The 15,154-nt window shown below is 42.7% G+C and overlaps 1 protein-coding gene across 3 annotated transcripts in view; it reads right to left on the bottom strand.

Annotated features, from left to right (window-relative positions):
* The window catches only part of fancl (FA complementation group L), a 60,047-nt gene that overhangs the window by 21,066 nt on the left and 23,827 nt on the right, over positions 1–15,154 (bottom strand). For all 3 annotated transcript variants that reach the window (XM_072265274.1, XM_072265272.1, XM_072265273.1), the window contains exon 5: positions 10,635–10,691. In XM_072265274.1, the coding sequence (XP_072121375.1) occupies positions 10,635–10,691 (57 nt within the window). The remainder of the gene's footprint in view (positions 1–10,634; positions 10,692–15,154) is intronic.

Genomic DNA, 15,154 nt, shown 5'->3' on the forward strand with positions numbered 1-15,154 from the left:
GCAAACTTTAACGCATGGGTCTGTTACTATTGACTTCTCTACAAAGGTCTTGACATTCATACTGAAGACCATGTTGCTTGCTGCAACAAGCAACAGCTTAACATGCGTGTTCGGTGACGCCATCTTAAACCTTCCGGTTAACGTGACACTACGTGCATGTGGCAGCTCACTGGTAGTATGAAAGACAAGAAATTTGACTAAAAACATTTAGGATGAATGAGATTTAGGAAGGATATGCGATTTTAACATGCAAAAGAATAACAGGCTGGAAATTCACCAGCAGCCTCAGGGGAGTACTTCCATCAAAGCAGAGAACCGTATGAGCCTCCAATTTTGACTTAAGCAGCACCTAAAGAAAACACACCAAATCATTTTTCGTATGATTCTTGACCTGTCTTATTTCTGAAACAATCTTTCATATGTGTAATGGTTTCCAGGTTAATAGTATTAAAATAAAAAATAAAATTGCACGAAACAAAATTGGCAAACATTGTTGCCAGTTCAAGTGCTATAGTCATTGCCACCTTCTGCATATGGCATTACTCACAGTGCAAATGAAGTTTCAAACTAAGGAACAAGGTTGACGTACAAAGGCACACGAATTAGCAGTAGTTTCAAAGCATCTCTTCCATTTCATGCACGTCTGCTGTTACCCCATCCTCCTTCCTCCCCCTACCAGGGATAGGTTTCCTCTTGTCCTCACCTACCACCTCACCAGCCTCCATGTCCAGCACATAATTCGCCACAACTTCCACCATCTCCAACGGGATCCCACCACCAAGCACATCTTTCCTGCCCCCCACTTACTCTATTCCACAGGGATCACTCCCTAAGCGACTCCTTTGTCCGTTCATCCCTCCCCACTGATCTCCCTCCCAGCACTTATCCTTGCAAGCGGAACAAGAGCTACACCTGCTCCTACACCTCTTCCTTCACTACCATTCAGGGCCCCAAACACTCCTTCCAGGTGAGGCGACACTTCACCGGTGACTCTGTTGGGGTCACGTACTGCGTCTGGTGCTCCCAGTGTGACTTCCTGTGTATCGGTGAGACTGACGTAGATTGGTAGACCGCTTCACTGAGCACCTACGCTCCTCCGCCAGAAGAAGCGGGATCTCCCAGTGGCCACACGTTTTTAATTCCACTTCCCATTCAGATATGTCAATCCATGGCCTTCTCTAATGTCACGATGAGGCCACATTCAGGTTGGAGGAAGAAGACCTTACATTCCGTCTGGATTGTCTCCAACCTGATGGCACGATCATCAATTTTTGAACTTCCGGTATTGCCTCCCCCCTCCCCCACCATTCCCCATTCCATTTTCCCCCTCATCATATCTCCTTGCCTGTCCATCGCCTGCCTCTGGGGCTCCTTCCCCCTTTTCTTTCTTCCATGGCCTTCTGTCCTCTCCTATCGGACTCCCCCTTTTCCAGCCCTGCATCTCTTTCACTAATACACTTCCCAGCTCCTAAGTTCACCCCTCCCCCTCCCAGTTTTACTTATCACCTTGTGTTTCTCTCTCCCCTTCCCCCACCTTTTAAATCTACTCGTCTTTTTACCCCAGTCCTGCCAAAAGGTCTCGGCCCGAATCCACCACTGCCATCGGCAGCTCGTTCCACATTCTTACCATCCTCTGAGTGAACAAGTTCCGTCTCATGTTCCCCTTAAACAGTTCACCTTTCACCCTTAACCCATGACCTCTTGTTCTCGTCTCATCCAATGCCAGTGGAAAAAAGCCTGCTTGCATTTACACTATCTATACCCCTCATAACGTTGTATACCTCTATCAAATCTCCCCTTGTTCCTCTATGCTCAAGGGAATAAAGTCCAAACTTATTCAAATTTTCCCTAAAAGCTCAGGTCCTCAAATCCTAGCAATGTCCTTGTAAATTTCTTCTGTACTCTTCCAATCTTATTGATATCTTTCCTGTAGGTAGGTGACCAGGACTGTACATAATACTCCAATTTAGGCTTCACCAACATCTTATACAACTTCAAATTAACATCCTAACTTCTGTACTCAGTACTTTGATTTATGAAGGGTAATATGCCAAAAGCTCTCTTTACAACCCTATCTACCTGTAATACAACTTTCAAGGAATTATGGATCTGTATTCCCAGATCATTCTGTTCTACCACACTCCTCAGTGCCCTACCACTCACTTTACAAATCCTATCCTGGTTGGTCCTCTCAAATTGTAACACCTCATACTTGTTGGCATTAAACTCCATTTGCTAATTTTCAGCCCATTTTCCAGTTGGTCCAGATCCCTCTGCAAGCCATGATAGCCTTCCTCACTATCCACTTCACCCCTAATCTTGGTGTCATCCACAAATCTTCTGATCCAGTTTACCATATTATCAGCCAGATCATTGATATAGATGACAAATAATAATAGACCCAGCACCAATCCCAAACTGCACAATACTTGTCACAGGCCTCCAGTCAGAAAGGCAACCATCTACTACTGCTCTCTGTCTTCTCCAGTGAACCAAATTTACAACCTCATACTGAATACCAAGTAACTGAACCTTCTTGACCAACCCCCCTCGCAGGATCTTGTCAAATGCCTTGTTAAAGTCGATGTAGACAATATTCACTGCCTTGTCTTCAACAACTTTTCTGATAATTTACTTGAAAAACTCTTTAGGAGTGGTTAGACATTTTGTACCAAAAGTACAAAGCCATGTTGACTATCCCTAATCAATCCCTGTCTATCCAAATACTTATATATTCAGTCCCTCAGAATACCTTCAAGTAACTTGCCACTACTGATATCAAGCTCACCAGCCTATAATTTCATGGTTTATTCTTAAAGCCTTTTCTTAAACAACAGAACTGCATTAGCTATCCTCCAACCTTCTGGCACCTCACCCATTGCTAAAACTGTTTTAAATATCTCTGTTAGGGCCCCTGCAATTTCTGGACCAGCCTCCCACAAGGTTCGAGGGAACATCTTGTCAGGCCCTGCGAATTTTTTCACCTTAATTTGCCTCAAGACAACAAACTCCTCCTCTGTAATCTGAAAACAGTCCAAGACTTCACTGCTACATTGCTTCACGTCGTTTAGTTCTGTGTCCATCTCTCAAGTAAACATAGATTCAAAAATCCGATTAAGATCTCCCCCATCTCTTTCAGCTCCATGCATAAACAACCAGAGGACCAATTTTTGTCCCTTACTACCCTTTACTCTTATTTATCTGTAGAAGCCCTTGGGATTCTCCTCCACCTAGTCTTCTAGAGCAAACTCATCCCCTCCTTTAGCCCTCCTGATCTCCTCCTTAAGTGTTCTCATAACATTTCTTATACTCAAGTACCTCATTTCTTCCTTCCTGCCTATAGTTGCTATGTATCTTCTTCTTAACCAGGGCCTCAACATCTCAAAAGCAAAGCTTCCCTAATCCTGTTATCCTTGCCTTTTATTCTAACAGAAACATATAAACTCTGTACTCTCAAAATTTCACTTTTGAAGGCTTCCCATTTACCAAGTACACCACTGCCAGAATCCAATCCACTCTTGCCAGATCCTTTTTGATGCCATCCAAATTGGCCATTCTCCAATTTAGAATCTCAACCCAAGGACCAGAGCTATCCTGCTCCATAATTATTTTGAAACTAATTGCATTACGAGTATTAGATGCAAAGTGTTCCCTTACACAACCATCTATCACCTGCCCTGTCTCATCCCTAAAAGGAGATGTAGTATTGCACTCCTTCTTTTTGGGACCTATGCATTGATTAAGGAAACCTTCCTGAACATATTTGACAAACTCTATCCCATCCAGCCCTTTTACTGTATAGGAGTCCCAATTAATACGTGGAAAGTTAAAATCACCTACTATCACAATCTTATATTTCTTGCGACAGTCTGCAATCTCTCTACAAATTTGCTCCTTTAAATCCTGCTGACTGTTGGGTGGTCTATAATCCCATTGCTTCCTCACCACTATCTACCCCTCCACCTATCTTCGTATCATCCACAAACTTTGCCACAAAGCCATCAATTCCATTATCCAAATCATTCACGAGCAATGTGAGAAGTAGCGCTCCCAATACTGACCCCTGAGGAGCACCACTAGTCACTGGCAGCCAACCAGAAAAGGCCCCTTTATTCTCAGGCACTGCCTCCTGCCTGTCTGCCATTCCTCTATTCTTACCAGTATCTCTCCTGTCACGCCATAGGATTTTATCTTGTTAAGCAGCCTCATGTGAGGCACCTTACAAATGCCTTCTGAAAATCAAAGTAAATGACACCTACTGCCTTTCCTTTGTCTAACCTGCTTGTTACTTCCTCGAAGAACTCTAACAGATTTGTAATGCAAGATTTCCATTTACAGAAACCATGCTAACTTTGAATTATTTTATCATTAGTCTCCAAGCACCCCAAAACCTCATCCTTAATAATAGACCCCAAGACTTTCCCAACCACTGAGGTTCGGCTCACTGGCCTATAATTTTCTTTCTTTTGGCTTACTCCCTTCTTAAAGAGTGGAGTGACATTTGTAATCTTCCAGTCCTCCGAGACCATGCCAGAATCAAGTGATTCTTGAAAGATCATGACCAATGCATCCGTTATCTCTTCAACAACCTCTCTCAGGACTCTGGGATGTAGTCCAACTGGTCCAGTTGGCTTATCCACCTTAAGACCTTTGAGTTTGCCAAGCACTTTTTCCTTTGTAACAGCAATGGCACTCACTCCTGCTCTGTGACACCCACACACCTCTGGCACACTGCTAGTGTCTTCCACAATGACAGATGCAAAGTATTCATTAAGTTCATCTGCCATTTCTTTGTCCCCCATTACTACCTCACCAGCATCATTTTCCAGTGGTCCAACATCAACTCTCACCTTCCTTTTACTCTTTATATAATTGAAGAAAACTTTTCGTATCCTGCTTTATACTGTTGACTAGTTTGCCCTCATATTTCATCTTTTCCCTTCTTATAGCTTTTTCAGTTGCCTTTTGTTGGATTTTAAAAGCTTCCCAATCATCCAACTTCCCAATCACTTTTGCTACCTTATATGCCCTTTCCTAGGCTTTTATGCAGTCCCTAACTTCCCTTGCCAGCCATGGTTGCCTACCTCTGACATTTGAGAACTACTTCTGCGGGACATGTCTATCCTGGACCTTATGAACCATCTCCAGAAACTTCAGCCACCATTGCTCTGCTGTTATCCTCACCAGTATCCTCCTCCAATCCACCTGGGCAAGCTCCTCTCTCATGCCTCTGTAATTCCCTTTATTCCATTGCAATACTGATACATGTGACTTAGGTTTCTCCCTCTCAAATTGCAGTATGAATTTAATCATATTATGATCACTGTCTCCGAAGAGTTCCTTTACATTGTTCCAGAATAAGACCTGGGTTATTACACAACACCCAATCTCTAATTGCGCAGCGAGTTCATCCACCTTATTCCAAATGCTATGCGCATTTAAATATAGCACCGTCAGAGCTGTATTGTTCACTCTTTTGAATTTTGTCTCTGTGGTATAATTCAACTCTTTGCTCTGTCTGCATTTGTACCCAATCACTGGCTTGCCCTTCCTTTCATAGAACATAGAACAGTACAGCACAGTACAGGCCCTCCAGCCCACAATGTTGTGCCGACCCTTAAACCCAGCCGCCCATATAACCCCTCATCTTAAATTCCTCCATATACCTGTCTAGTAGTCTCTTAAATTTCACTAGTGTATCTGCCTCCACCACTGACTCAGGCAGTGCATTCCACGCACCAACCACTCTCTGGGTAAAAAACCTTCCTCTAATATGCCCCTTGAACTTCCCACCCCTTACCTTAAAGCCATGTCCTCTTGTATTGAGCAGTGGTGCCCTGGGGAAGAGGCACTAGCTGTCCACTCTATCTATTCCTCTTAATATCTTGTATACCACTATCATGTCTCCTCTCATCCTCCTTCTCTCCAGAGAGTAAAGGCCTAGCTCCCTTAATCTCTGATCATTAAAGCATACTCTAAACCAGGCAGCATCCTGGTAAATCTCCCCTGTACCCTTTCCAAAGCTTCCACATCCTTCCTATAGTGAGGTGACTAGAACTGGACACAGTACTCCAAGTGTGGCCTAACCAGAGTTTTATAGAGCTGCATCATTACATCGCGACTCTTAAACTCTATCCCTCGACTTATGAAAGCTAACACCCCATAAGCTTTCTTAACTACCCTATCTACCTGTAAGGCAACTTTCAGGGATCTGTGGACATGTACCCCCAGATCCCTCTGCTCCTCCACACTACCAAGTATCCTGCCATTTACTTTGTACTCTGCCTTGGAGTTTGTCCTTCCAAAGTGTACCACCTCACAATTCTCCGGGTTGAACTCCATCTGCCACTTCTCAGCCCACTTCTGCATCCTATCAATGTCTCTCTGCAATCTTCGACAATCCTCTACACTATCTACACCACCAATCTTTGTGTCATCTGCAAACTTGCCAACCCACCCTTCTACCCCCACATCCAGGTCATTAATAAAAATCACAAAAAGTAGAGGTCCCAGAACCGATCCTTGTGGGACACCACTAGTCACAACCCTCCAATCCGAATGTACTCCCTCCACCACGACCATCTGCTTTCTGCAGGCAAGCCAATTTTGAATCCACATGGCCAAACTTCCCTGGATCCCATGCCTTCTGACTTTCTGAATAAGCCTACCGTGTGGAACTTTGTCAAATGCCTTACTAAAATCTATATAGATCACATCCACTGCACTACCCTCATCTATATGCCTGGTCACCTCCTCAAAGAACTCTATCAGGCTTGTTAGACATGATCTGCCCTTCACAAAGCAATGCTGACTGTCCCTGTTCAGACCATGATTCTCTAAATGCCCAAAGATCTCTAAGGATATTTTCTGACAACTTTCCCACCACAGACATAAGGCTCACAGGTCTATGATTACCCGGACTATCCCTACTACCTTTTTTGAGCAAGGGGACAACATTCGCCTCCCTCCAATCCTCCGGTACCATTCTTGTGGACAATGAGGACATAAAGATCCTAGCCAGAGGCTTAGCAATCTCTTCCCTCGCCTCGTGGAGCAGCCAGGGGAATATTCCGCCAGGCTCTGGGGACTTATCTGTCCCTATGTATTTTAACAACTCCAACACCTCTGCTCCCTTAATATCAACATGCTCCAGAACATCAACCTCACTCATATTGTCCTCACCGTCATCGTTCCCTCTCATTGGTGAATACTGAAGAGAAGTATTCATTGAGGACCTCGCTCACTTCCACAGCCTCCAGGCACATCTTCCCACCTTTATCTCTAATCGGTCCTACCTTCACTCCTGTCATCCTTTTTTTCTTCACATAATTGAAGAATGCCTAGGGGTTTTCCTTTACCCTACTTGCCAAGGCCTTCTCATGCCCTTCTTGCTCTTCTCAGCCCCTTCTTAAGCTCCTTTCTTGCTTCCCTATATTACTCAATAGACCCATCTGATCCTTGCTTCCTAAACCTCATGTATGCTGCCTCCTTCCACCTGACTAGATTTTCCACCTCACTTGTCACCCATGGTTTCTTCACCCTACGATTCTCATCTTCCTCACCGGGACAAATTTATCCCTGACATCCTGCAAGAGATCCCTAAACATCGACCACATGTCCGTAGTACGTTTCCCTGCAAAAACATCATCCCAATTCACACCCGCAAGTTTTAGCCTTATAGCCTCATAGCCTCAAATAATTTGCCCTTCCCTAATTAAAAATTTTCCTGTCCTCTCTGATTCTATCCTTTTCCATGATAAATGCTAAAGGCCTGGGAGCGGTGGTCACTGTCCCCCAGATGTTCACTCACTGAGAGATCTGAGACCTGACCCGGTTCATTACCTAATACTAGATCTAGTATGGCATCCCCCCCAGTTGGTCTGTCAACATACTGTGACAGGAATCCGTCCTGGACACACTTAACAAACTCTCCCCCTTCTAAACCATTGGAACTAATCAGGTGTCAATCAATATTAGGGAAGTTAAAGTCACCCATGATAACAACCCTGTTATTTTTGCACCTTTCCAAAATCTGCCTCCCAATCTGCTCCTCGGTATCTCCGCTGCTACCAGGGGGCCTATAGAATACTACCAATAGAATAACTGCTCCCTTCCTGTTCCTGACTTCTACCCATACTGACTCTAAAGAGGATCCTGCTACATTACCCACCCTTTCTGTAGCTGTAATAGTATCCCTGACCAGTAATGTCACCCCTCCTCCCCTCCCCCCCCCCAATCCCTTTTAAAGCACTGAAATCCAGCAATATTGAGAATCCATTCCTGCCCTGGTGCCAGCCAAGTCTCTGTAATGGCCGCTACATCATAATTCTATGTATGTATCCAAGCTCTCAGTTCATCACCTTTGTTCCTGATGCTTCTTGCATTGAAGTACACGCACTTTAGCCCTTCTACCTTACTACCTTTACACCCTTTAATCTGTTTCTCTTTCCTCAAAGTCTCTTTATATGTTAGATCTGGCTTTACTCCATGCACTATACTTGCAGTTCTCGCATGACATTTATCTTCCTCCACCTCACTATCTGCTCTAACACTCTGGTTCCCCTCCCCCTGGAAATCGAGTTTAAACCCCCCGGAGCAGCACTAGCAAACCTTCCCGCAAGGATGTTAGTCCCTCTCCAGTTCAGGTGCAACCTGTCCCGTCAGAACAGGTCCCATCTTCCCTGGAGCAAGGCCCAATTGTCCAGAAACATGAAGCCCTCCCTCCTGCACCAACTCCTTAGCCACATTATCTGTATTTAGCTGCATTATCTTCCTATTTCTAGCCTCACTAGCACATGGCACGGGTAGCAATCCTGAGATTGCAACTCTGGTCCTGTCCTTCAGCTTTGCACCGAACTCCCTAAATTCTCTTTGCAGGACCTCCTCCTTCTTCCTATCCATGTCATTGGTCCCTACATGGACCACGACATCCGGCTGCTCACCCTCCCTCCTGAGAATACTGAGAACTCAATCCGAGATATCATGGACCCTGGCACCAGGGAGGCAACAGACCATCTGGGATTCTCGATCTCTTCCACAGAACCTCTTATCTGTCCCCCTGACTATTGAACCCCCTATCACTACTGCTCTCCACCTTTCCCTCCTTCCCTTCTGAGCTGAACTGAGCTTTCATTCATGTTACATCCATCATCTACTTGTAAACCTGCTAGCGTATCCTCAGCTCTATCATACTGATTCCCATCCCCCTGCCATATTAACTTAAACCACTTCCAATAGCCCTCGTAAATTTGTCCGCAAGAAAATTGACGCCCCCTCGGATTCAAGTGTAACCTATCCCTTTTGTATAGGTCACATGTGCCACAGAAGAGGTTCCAATTATCCAGAAATCTGACTCCTTGCCCCCTGCTCCTACTCTTCAGCCATGCATTTATCTGCCACCTCATTCAATTCCTGTACTCACTGTCACATAGCACAGACAGCAATCCTGAGATTATTACCCTTGAGGTCCTGCTTCTCAGTGAACTTCCTAACTCCCTGTATTACCTTTTCAGGACCTCCTCCACGACTTACCACGTATGTACCACGACTTCTGGCTGCTCACTCTCCCTTTTCAGGATATCGTGGAGACTTTCAGAAACATTGCAGACCCTGGCACCTGAGAGGCAAACTACCAACCACATCCTGCACAAAAGCATTCCACTATCTATCCTGGCATCCCCACTGCTCTAACTGTGCAATAAGAAAACAAGAAAGAAAAATTAAATGGAAAAATTTACCTACAGCCCCTGCCTCTCCTCACCAAAGCCTCTATGAGCCAAATCCAGAACTCCCCACTCTACTGGACCACTCACACCAGGTCCCATAGGAGAATCAGAAGCAAATACTCCAGAGAATAACTATCTTAGATATCTCTGTATCAGGAACTTGCAGAAGAAATTGCCACATCAAACTCTGGGCATGTTCTTCCACAGCAGGTAATAAATTAATACAAATAGTAAGTTTTGAAAAATCATGAAACTAAATAAATAGAGTTGTGAAACTAAATAATTAATGCTTTTTGTTTGAAAATGTGTGATCAATCTTTGTGTTGTATGAACGAAACACAAATAATAAATTATGGTTATTAAGCAAAATCACTGCACAGTATGGTTTATCAGGAACTGAACTTTAAATGGCAACAACAGCCTTTTGCTTTTCCAAAATTTCCTCCAAATGATTCTTGAGAAATAATGTACGTCCTCACTGCCTGTTCCGGTTGAGCCAAAGTAGGTGCAATCATACTAACTAGTTCCATCTTGAAAGTGTTTTAAAATCCAAACATTATCCACCACTATGATCACTTGATTGCACTTTGGGAATAATATCGGCTCTTCTGTCTTTTAAACCTCGAGCACAGATTCCCAACCTTTTATCTGCCATGGTCCCCTATTTGCTAGCCAAGGAGTCCATGGATCCCAGGCAGGGAACCGCTGACCTAGAGGATTATGAATACTTCAGAATAAAAGATGTTAAAGTAGTATTTAATGAAGTGCTAAAGAAGACAAGTATTTATTATCAGAGCTCAAAAGCCAGAATTATAAACTTCAGCTATTTCTGCAAAATGCATACAGTTCACCGAAAGCATATTGTTTCGTGGAGTTCTAGCTTTAAGTTTCACCTGCAGTTTTACTTACCAAAACAGTTTTAAACTCCAGCATAAAGCTAACCAGATCAGTGGATTGTTGCAGTCTCTAGAGAGGAATAAACAATTAGTCAATCGATTTCTCATTAATTGCCGTGGCTATGTGCACGTAGTGTTAAACCTCAAGCAGATTATGGCCTCAGTTCCAGAACAAAACCAAATCCCAGGATTACCTTTCTTTCATATTTACCCAAACTGCAAATGGAGATTAATAGATTGTCTAATTAGATTAGATTTATTAGTCACATATACATCAAAGCACACAGTGAAATGCATCCTTTGTGTTAACACGGTCTGAGGCCCCCAAGTGTCACTATGTTTCTGATGCTAACACAGCATGCTCACAGTGATCTATCTGGCCTGAAATATCCTGGAGTTAAACAATGAGCTTGCAAGTAGATTCACACCTTCAAACCAATTCACATACTTGACTAAATACTGTTACTTATTTGAATAAAAAGACTTCTAAAAAATCATGCATATTGTACATTTGTGCGCACGTAAAAAACTGCTAAAGTCCCAAATTTTGATTTGGATTAAATATGAATATGAATAGCAAACCAAAGGGAACTGTAAAGAATTTCATAATAACTTGTTATACTTGTTTCAAAACCATCGAAAGCTGAACCCTAAGTGTTTCTAACAAAATATTTAAATATATGTTTTTCTTATTCTTTGGTCCATATTCAACAATGGGGTGGAAATGTTACAGGAACAGATCCTGTGCCCTCAGCTATTTTACATTAATAGCTTGTATGACAAGAGTGCAACATTTGTCAAAACTACAAAGCTGCAGTGTGGAGGAGGCAGAGAATTCTGACAAGCAACTGGGCAAGGTGACAGATCAAATATGATGTGGGAAACTGCAAGGTATACATTAAGCTGAGAGAATGAAAATGCAGAAATCTTTTTAATATTAGACAAAATGTTAGTGTTTTGTTGGATCAGGTTTTAAAATATCTCATGACATGCAAGTGCAGAGCAATTAAATGGCAAAACAGTCTTTATTGCAAGGAACTTGGAATACAAGAGAGAAGGAAATCTCGCAGAGAATGTATAAGGCTTTCGTGAGGTCTCATTTAAAGTAACGTGTGCTTATCAACACTGAACCAAAAGTATAAACTTATCTCAGAGTTAGCGCAACATGGACATATTACCATGATTTCTAGAGCGATGAGAGTCATTTATTTGGATAGATTGAATAAGATGAACTTGAACACAGTGGAGTTTGGAATGACTCGTGAAGACATTCACATGCAGTGTTCTGAGAAGGAATACAAATACATATTAAGATGCAGCACTAGCTGTGGAGCGCAAAATTACAGTGTACGGAAGAAATTCCTCCTTGTCTCCATCCTAAATGGCATCCATCCTCCCTCGACTAAGGGAAGAGGGATGCCATTTAGGATAGAGACAAGGAGAAACTTATTTGGCACAGAGGGCTGAAAGTGTTTGGAATTCTTAACCTCAAAAGACTAAGAAAGCTCAGACATTGAGTATATTCAGGGTTGTGGAATTTGTTGCCACGAGCGTCTGTGGAGGCCAAGTCATTGGGTGCATTTAAGGCAGAGATAGATAGGTTCTTGATTAGCCAGAGCACCAAAAGGTATGGGGAGAAGGCAGGGGAGTGGGGATGACTGGAAGAATTGGATCAGCCCATGAGTAAATGGTGGAGCAGACTCGATGGGCCAAATGGACTACTTCTGTTCCTATATCTTATGGTCTTATTGCAAGCACAATACTGTGGAGGCCATGTGGTGTGTCCCAGTAAAGTAAATGGAAATCAAGGTGAATTTCTGGACAGCAGCGACAAGCCAGGCAAGTACAGGCCTTATGAAAATGGTATGAAAATTATTGGAGAAAAGAGGATTAAGTGCACTTGCCAAGGCAGAAGCTGAGTGTTAATAGTCAACGTGCTTTATGGGAGGGAAGTTCTGCCTTTGATCAATTTAATGGAGGTTTTGAAGTGTTATCCAAAAAGGTTGATGAAGGTAGGATATTAGATGTTGTAGAACAAAGAACAGTAGAGCACAGCACAGGAAAAGCTTTTCTGGTCCATAATGCTATAATGAACTAATTAAGCTTATAATGCTCAATCCCTTCCACCTGCACATGGTCCAACTCTCCCCATGCTCTGCATATTCGCACACCTCCAAAACATCCTATTGTATCTGTCTCCTCAACCTTTGTTGATCCAATCTCTTATAGTAAAATCCCTCCATTACAAGAAGCATCCTGGAATATATCCTGTGCATCCTCACAATAGCTTCCACATCCTTCCTTTTTTAGGGCAACCGGAAATTAATGCAATACTCCTGATTCCATTTCTCTGCCCATGCCTGCAACTGATCTATATCCCACTGTAAGCTTTGGCATCTTCTACATTATCTACAATACCACCAATGTGTGTCATCTGCCGACTTTCTAATCCATCCATCTACTCTCTCATCCAAGTCATCACAAACAGCAGAGATCCCAGTACTGACCACTGTGGGATATCACAAGCCATACGACTCGAGCCAAAATAATCCCCATAACACTATCTTCTATATTCTATGGGCAAGCCAATTCTGAATTCAAAAGGTCAAATCTCCACGGATCCTATGCATTCTCAATGAGTTCACCCTGAGGGACTTTGTCAACTGATACACTAAAATCCTGACAGACAGCATCCCCTGCTCTACCTCCACCGCTCACTTGCTTCACCTCTTTGAAAAATTCATTGTTGTAAGTCATGCTGACTGTCCTCAATTAGCCTATTCTTATCCAAATACTCAATGCTATCCCTAGAAATCCTCTCCAATAGCTTTCTTAATATTAATGTGAGACTTACCGGTCTATGTTTCCATGACTATCCCCATTTCCCTTCTTTTACAAAGGAAGAACATACCTGAGTAACACATACAAAATGCTGGACGAACTCAGCAGGTCAGGCAGCATCCCTGGAAATGAATGTACAGTTGAGAAGGGGGCATCGCCACCCTCCCTTTCTAGTCCCGATGAAAGACCTTGGCCCAAAACATCAACTATTTATTCCTTTCCATTGATGCTGCCTGACCTGTTGAGTTCTTCCAACATTTTGTATGTGTTACTCTGAATTTCCAGCACATGCAGAATCTTGTGTTGAAGAACGTATCTGTATGGATTTCATTTATTTATTTAGAGATATAGCACAGTAACAGGCTCTTCCAGCCCAATGAGCCAGTGCCGCCTAATTACACCCATAGGACCAACTAACAGTCTATGTCTTTGGAATGTGGGAGGAAACCACAGCACCCAGGAGAATCCCATGCAGTCACAGGAAGACTGTACAAACAACAGCAGGAACTGAACCTGGGTGCCTGGTGTTCTAGTAACAATTTTACTAAACACAATGCTGTTGCACCTTAAGTCATTTAACAAGGACCAAGGACGTTAGTATGTATTTGATAAGGAACTGGAAAACTAGGCTGTTCCAAAGGATAAGGATCTGGTTAACTGGATCCCAAATTAACATAATAATGATAGGATTCAGAGTGTACTGGTGCTTTTCTGATTGTAAGTCTGTGACTAGTTGTGTGCTATAGGGATTAGTATTGGGAGCTTTGTTGTTTGTGATATATAACAACTTAGATATGATTGTGTAACAACAATAGAACAGGTATAATGAAAGGGAAGGAGCCAAGGAATATTGGTGAATTTGATGATCAAAAGGACCTCAGGGTTCTGTCACGTTTCCAGAAAGTGGCTACACAGATTTACAGGATGACAAAGAAAGCATTGGGAGGCAAATGGCATACTTCCCTTCACAGGTGAAGTCAAAAATATAAAAGCTGGGATTTATATTGAAATTTCATAAAATGTTGGTTAGATTTCATAAGAGTACTGTGTACAATTCTGTTCACCGCACTACAGGAAGAATGCAGCTAGCCCGCATTCATCACAATGTTGTCTGGATTGGTAGATTTTAGTTACTGGTAGAAAGTGGATAGGCTAAGTTTATCTTCTTTGGGATAAAGGAGCCCTGACAGAGGTACAAAAGTTATAAGTGGCATACATATAATAGATAGCCATTTTTCTCCCCCACAGTAAGTTTCAAAAACAAGACGGCATAATTTTAAGATGAGTGGAAGGAGTTTTTAAAAAATTTCAGGAGGAAGTTTTTCTACACAGAGCAGTTGATATCTAAAACTCGCTGTTGGAGATGAAGGAAACAAATTAAATCAGAACATTTAAAAGGCATTTAGACAGGCACTTGAATAAGCAAGACATATGGATCTAATAGGGGCAAAAGGGTTTAATGTTGATGGGTAAAAATGCCAGCAAGAACATGGGGCCAAAGTGCCTGTTCCTAACTTATACAAATCCATGCCTCCAGACTTTTACAATCTTAAGTCCCAACACTAAACGTTCTCCACATCTGAAGTTTTCGATGCAACAATGTTGAAAGCACAGCAGGCAAAACTAAATGCAAATAAATACTTCAGCTCAACATGTCTTTGTTCAATAAATGCTGATGCCCTTTAAAATTTC

This window comes from Mobula birostris, chromosome 8, assembly GCF_030028105.1.
Source record: "Mobula birostris isolate sMobBir1 chromosome 8, sMobBir1.hap1, whole genome shotgun sequence".
NCBI lineage: Eukaryota > Metazoa > Chordata > Chondrichthyes > Myliobatiformes > Myliobatidae > Mobula > Mobula birostris.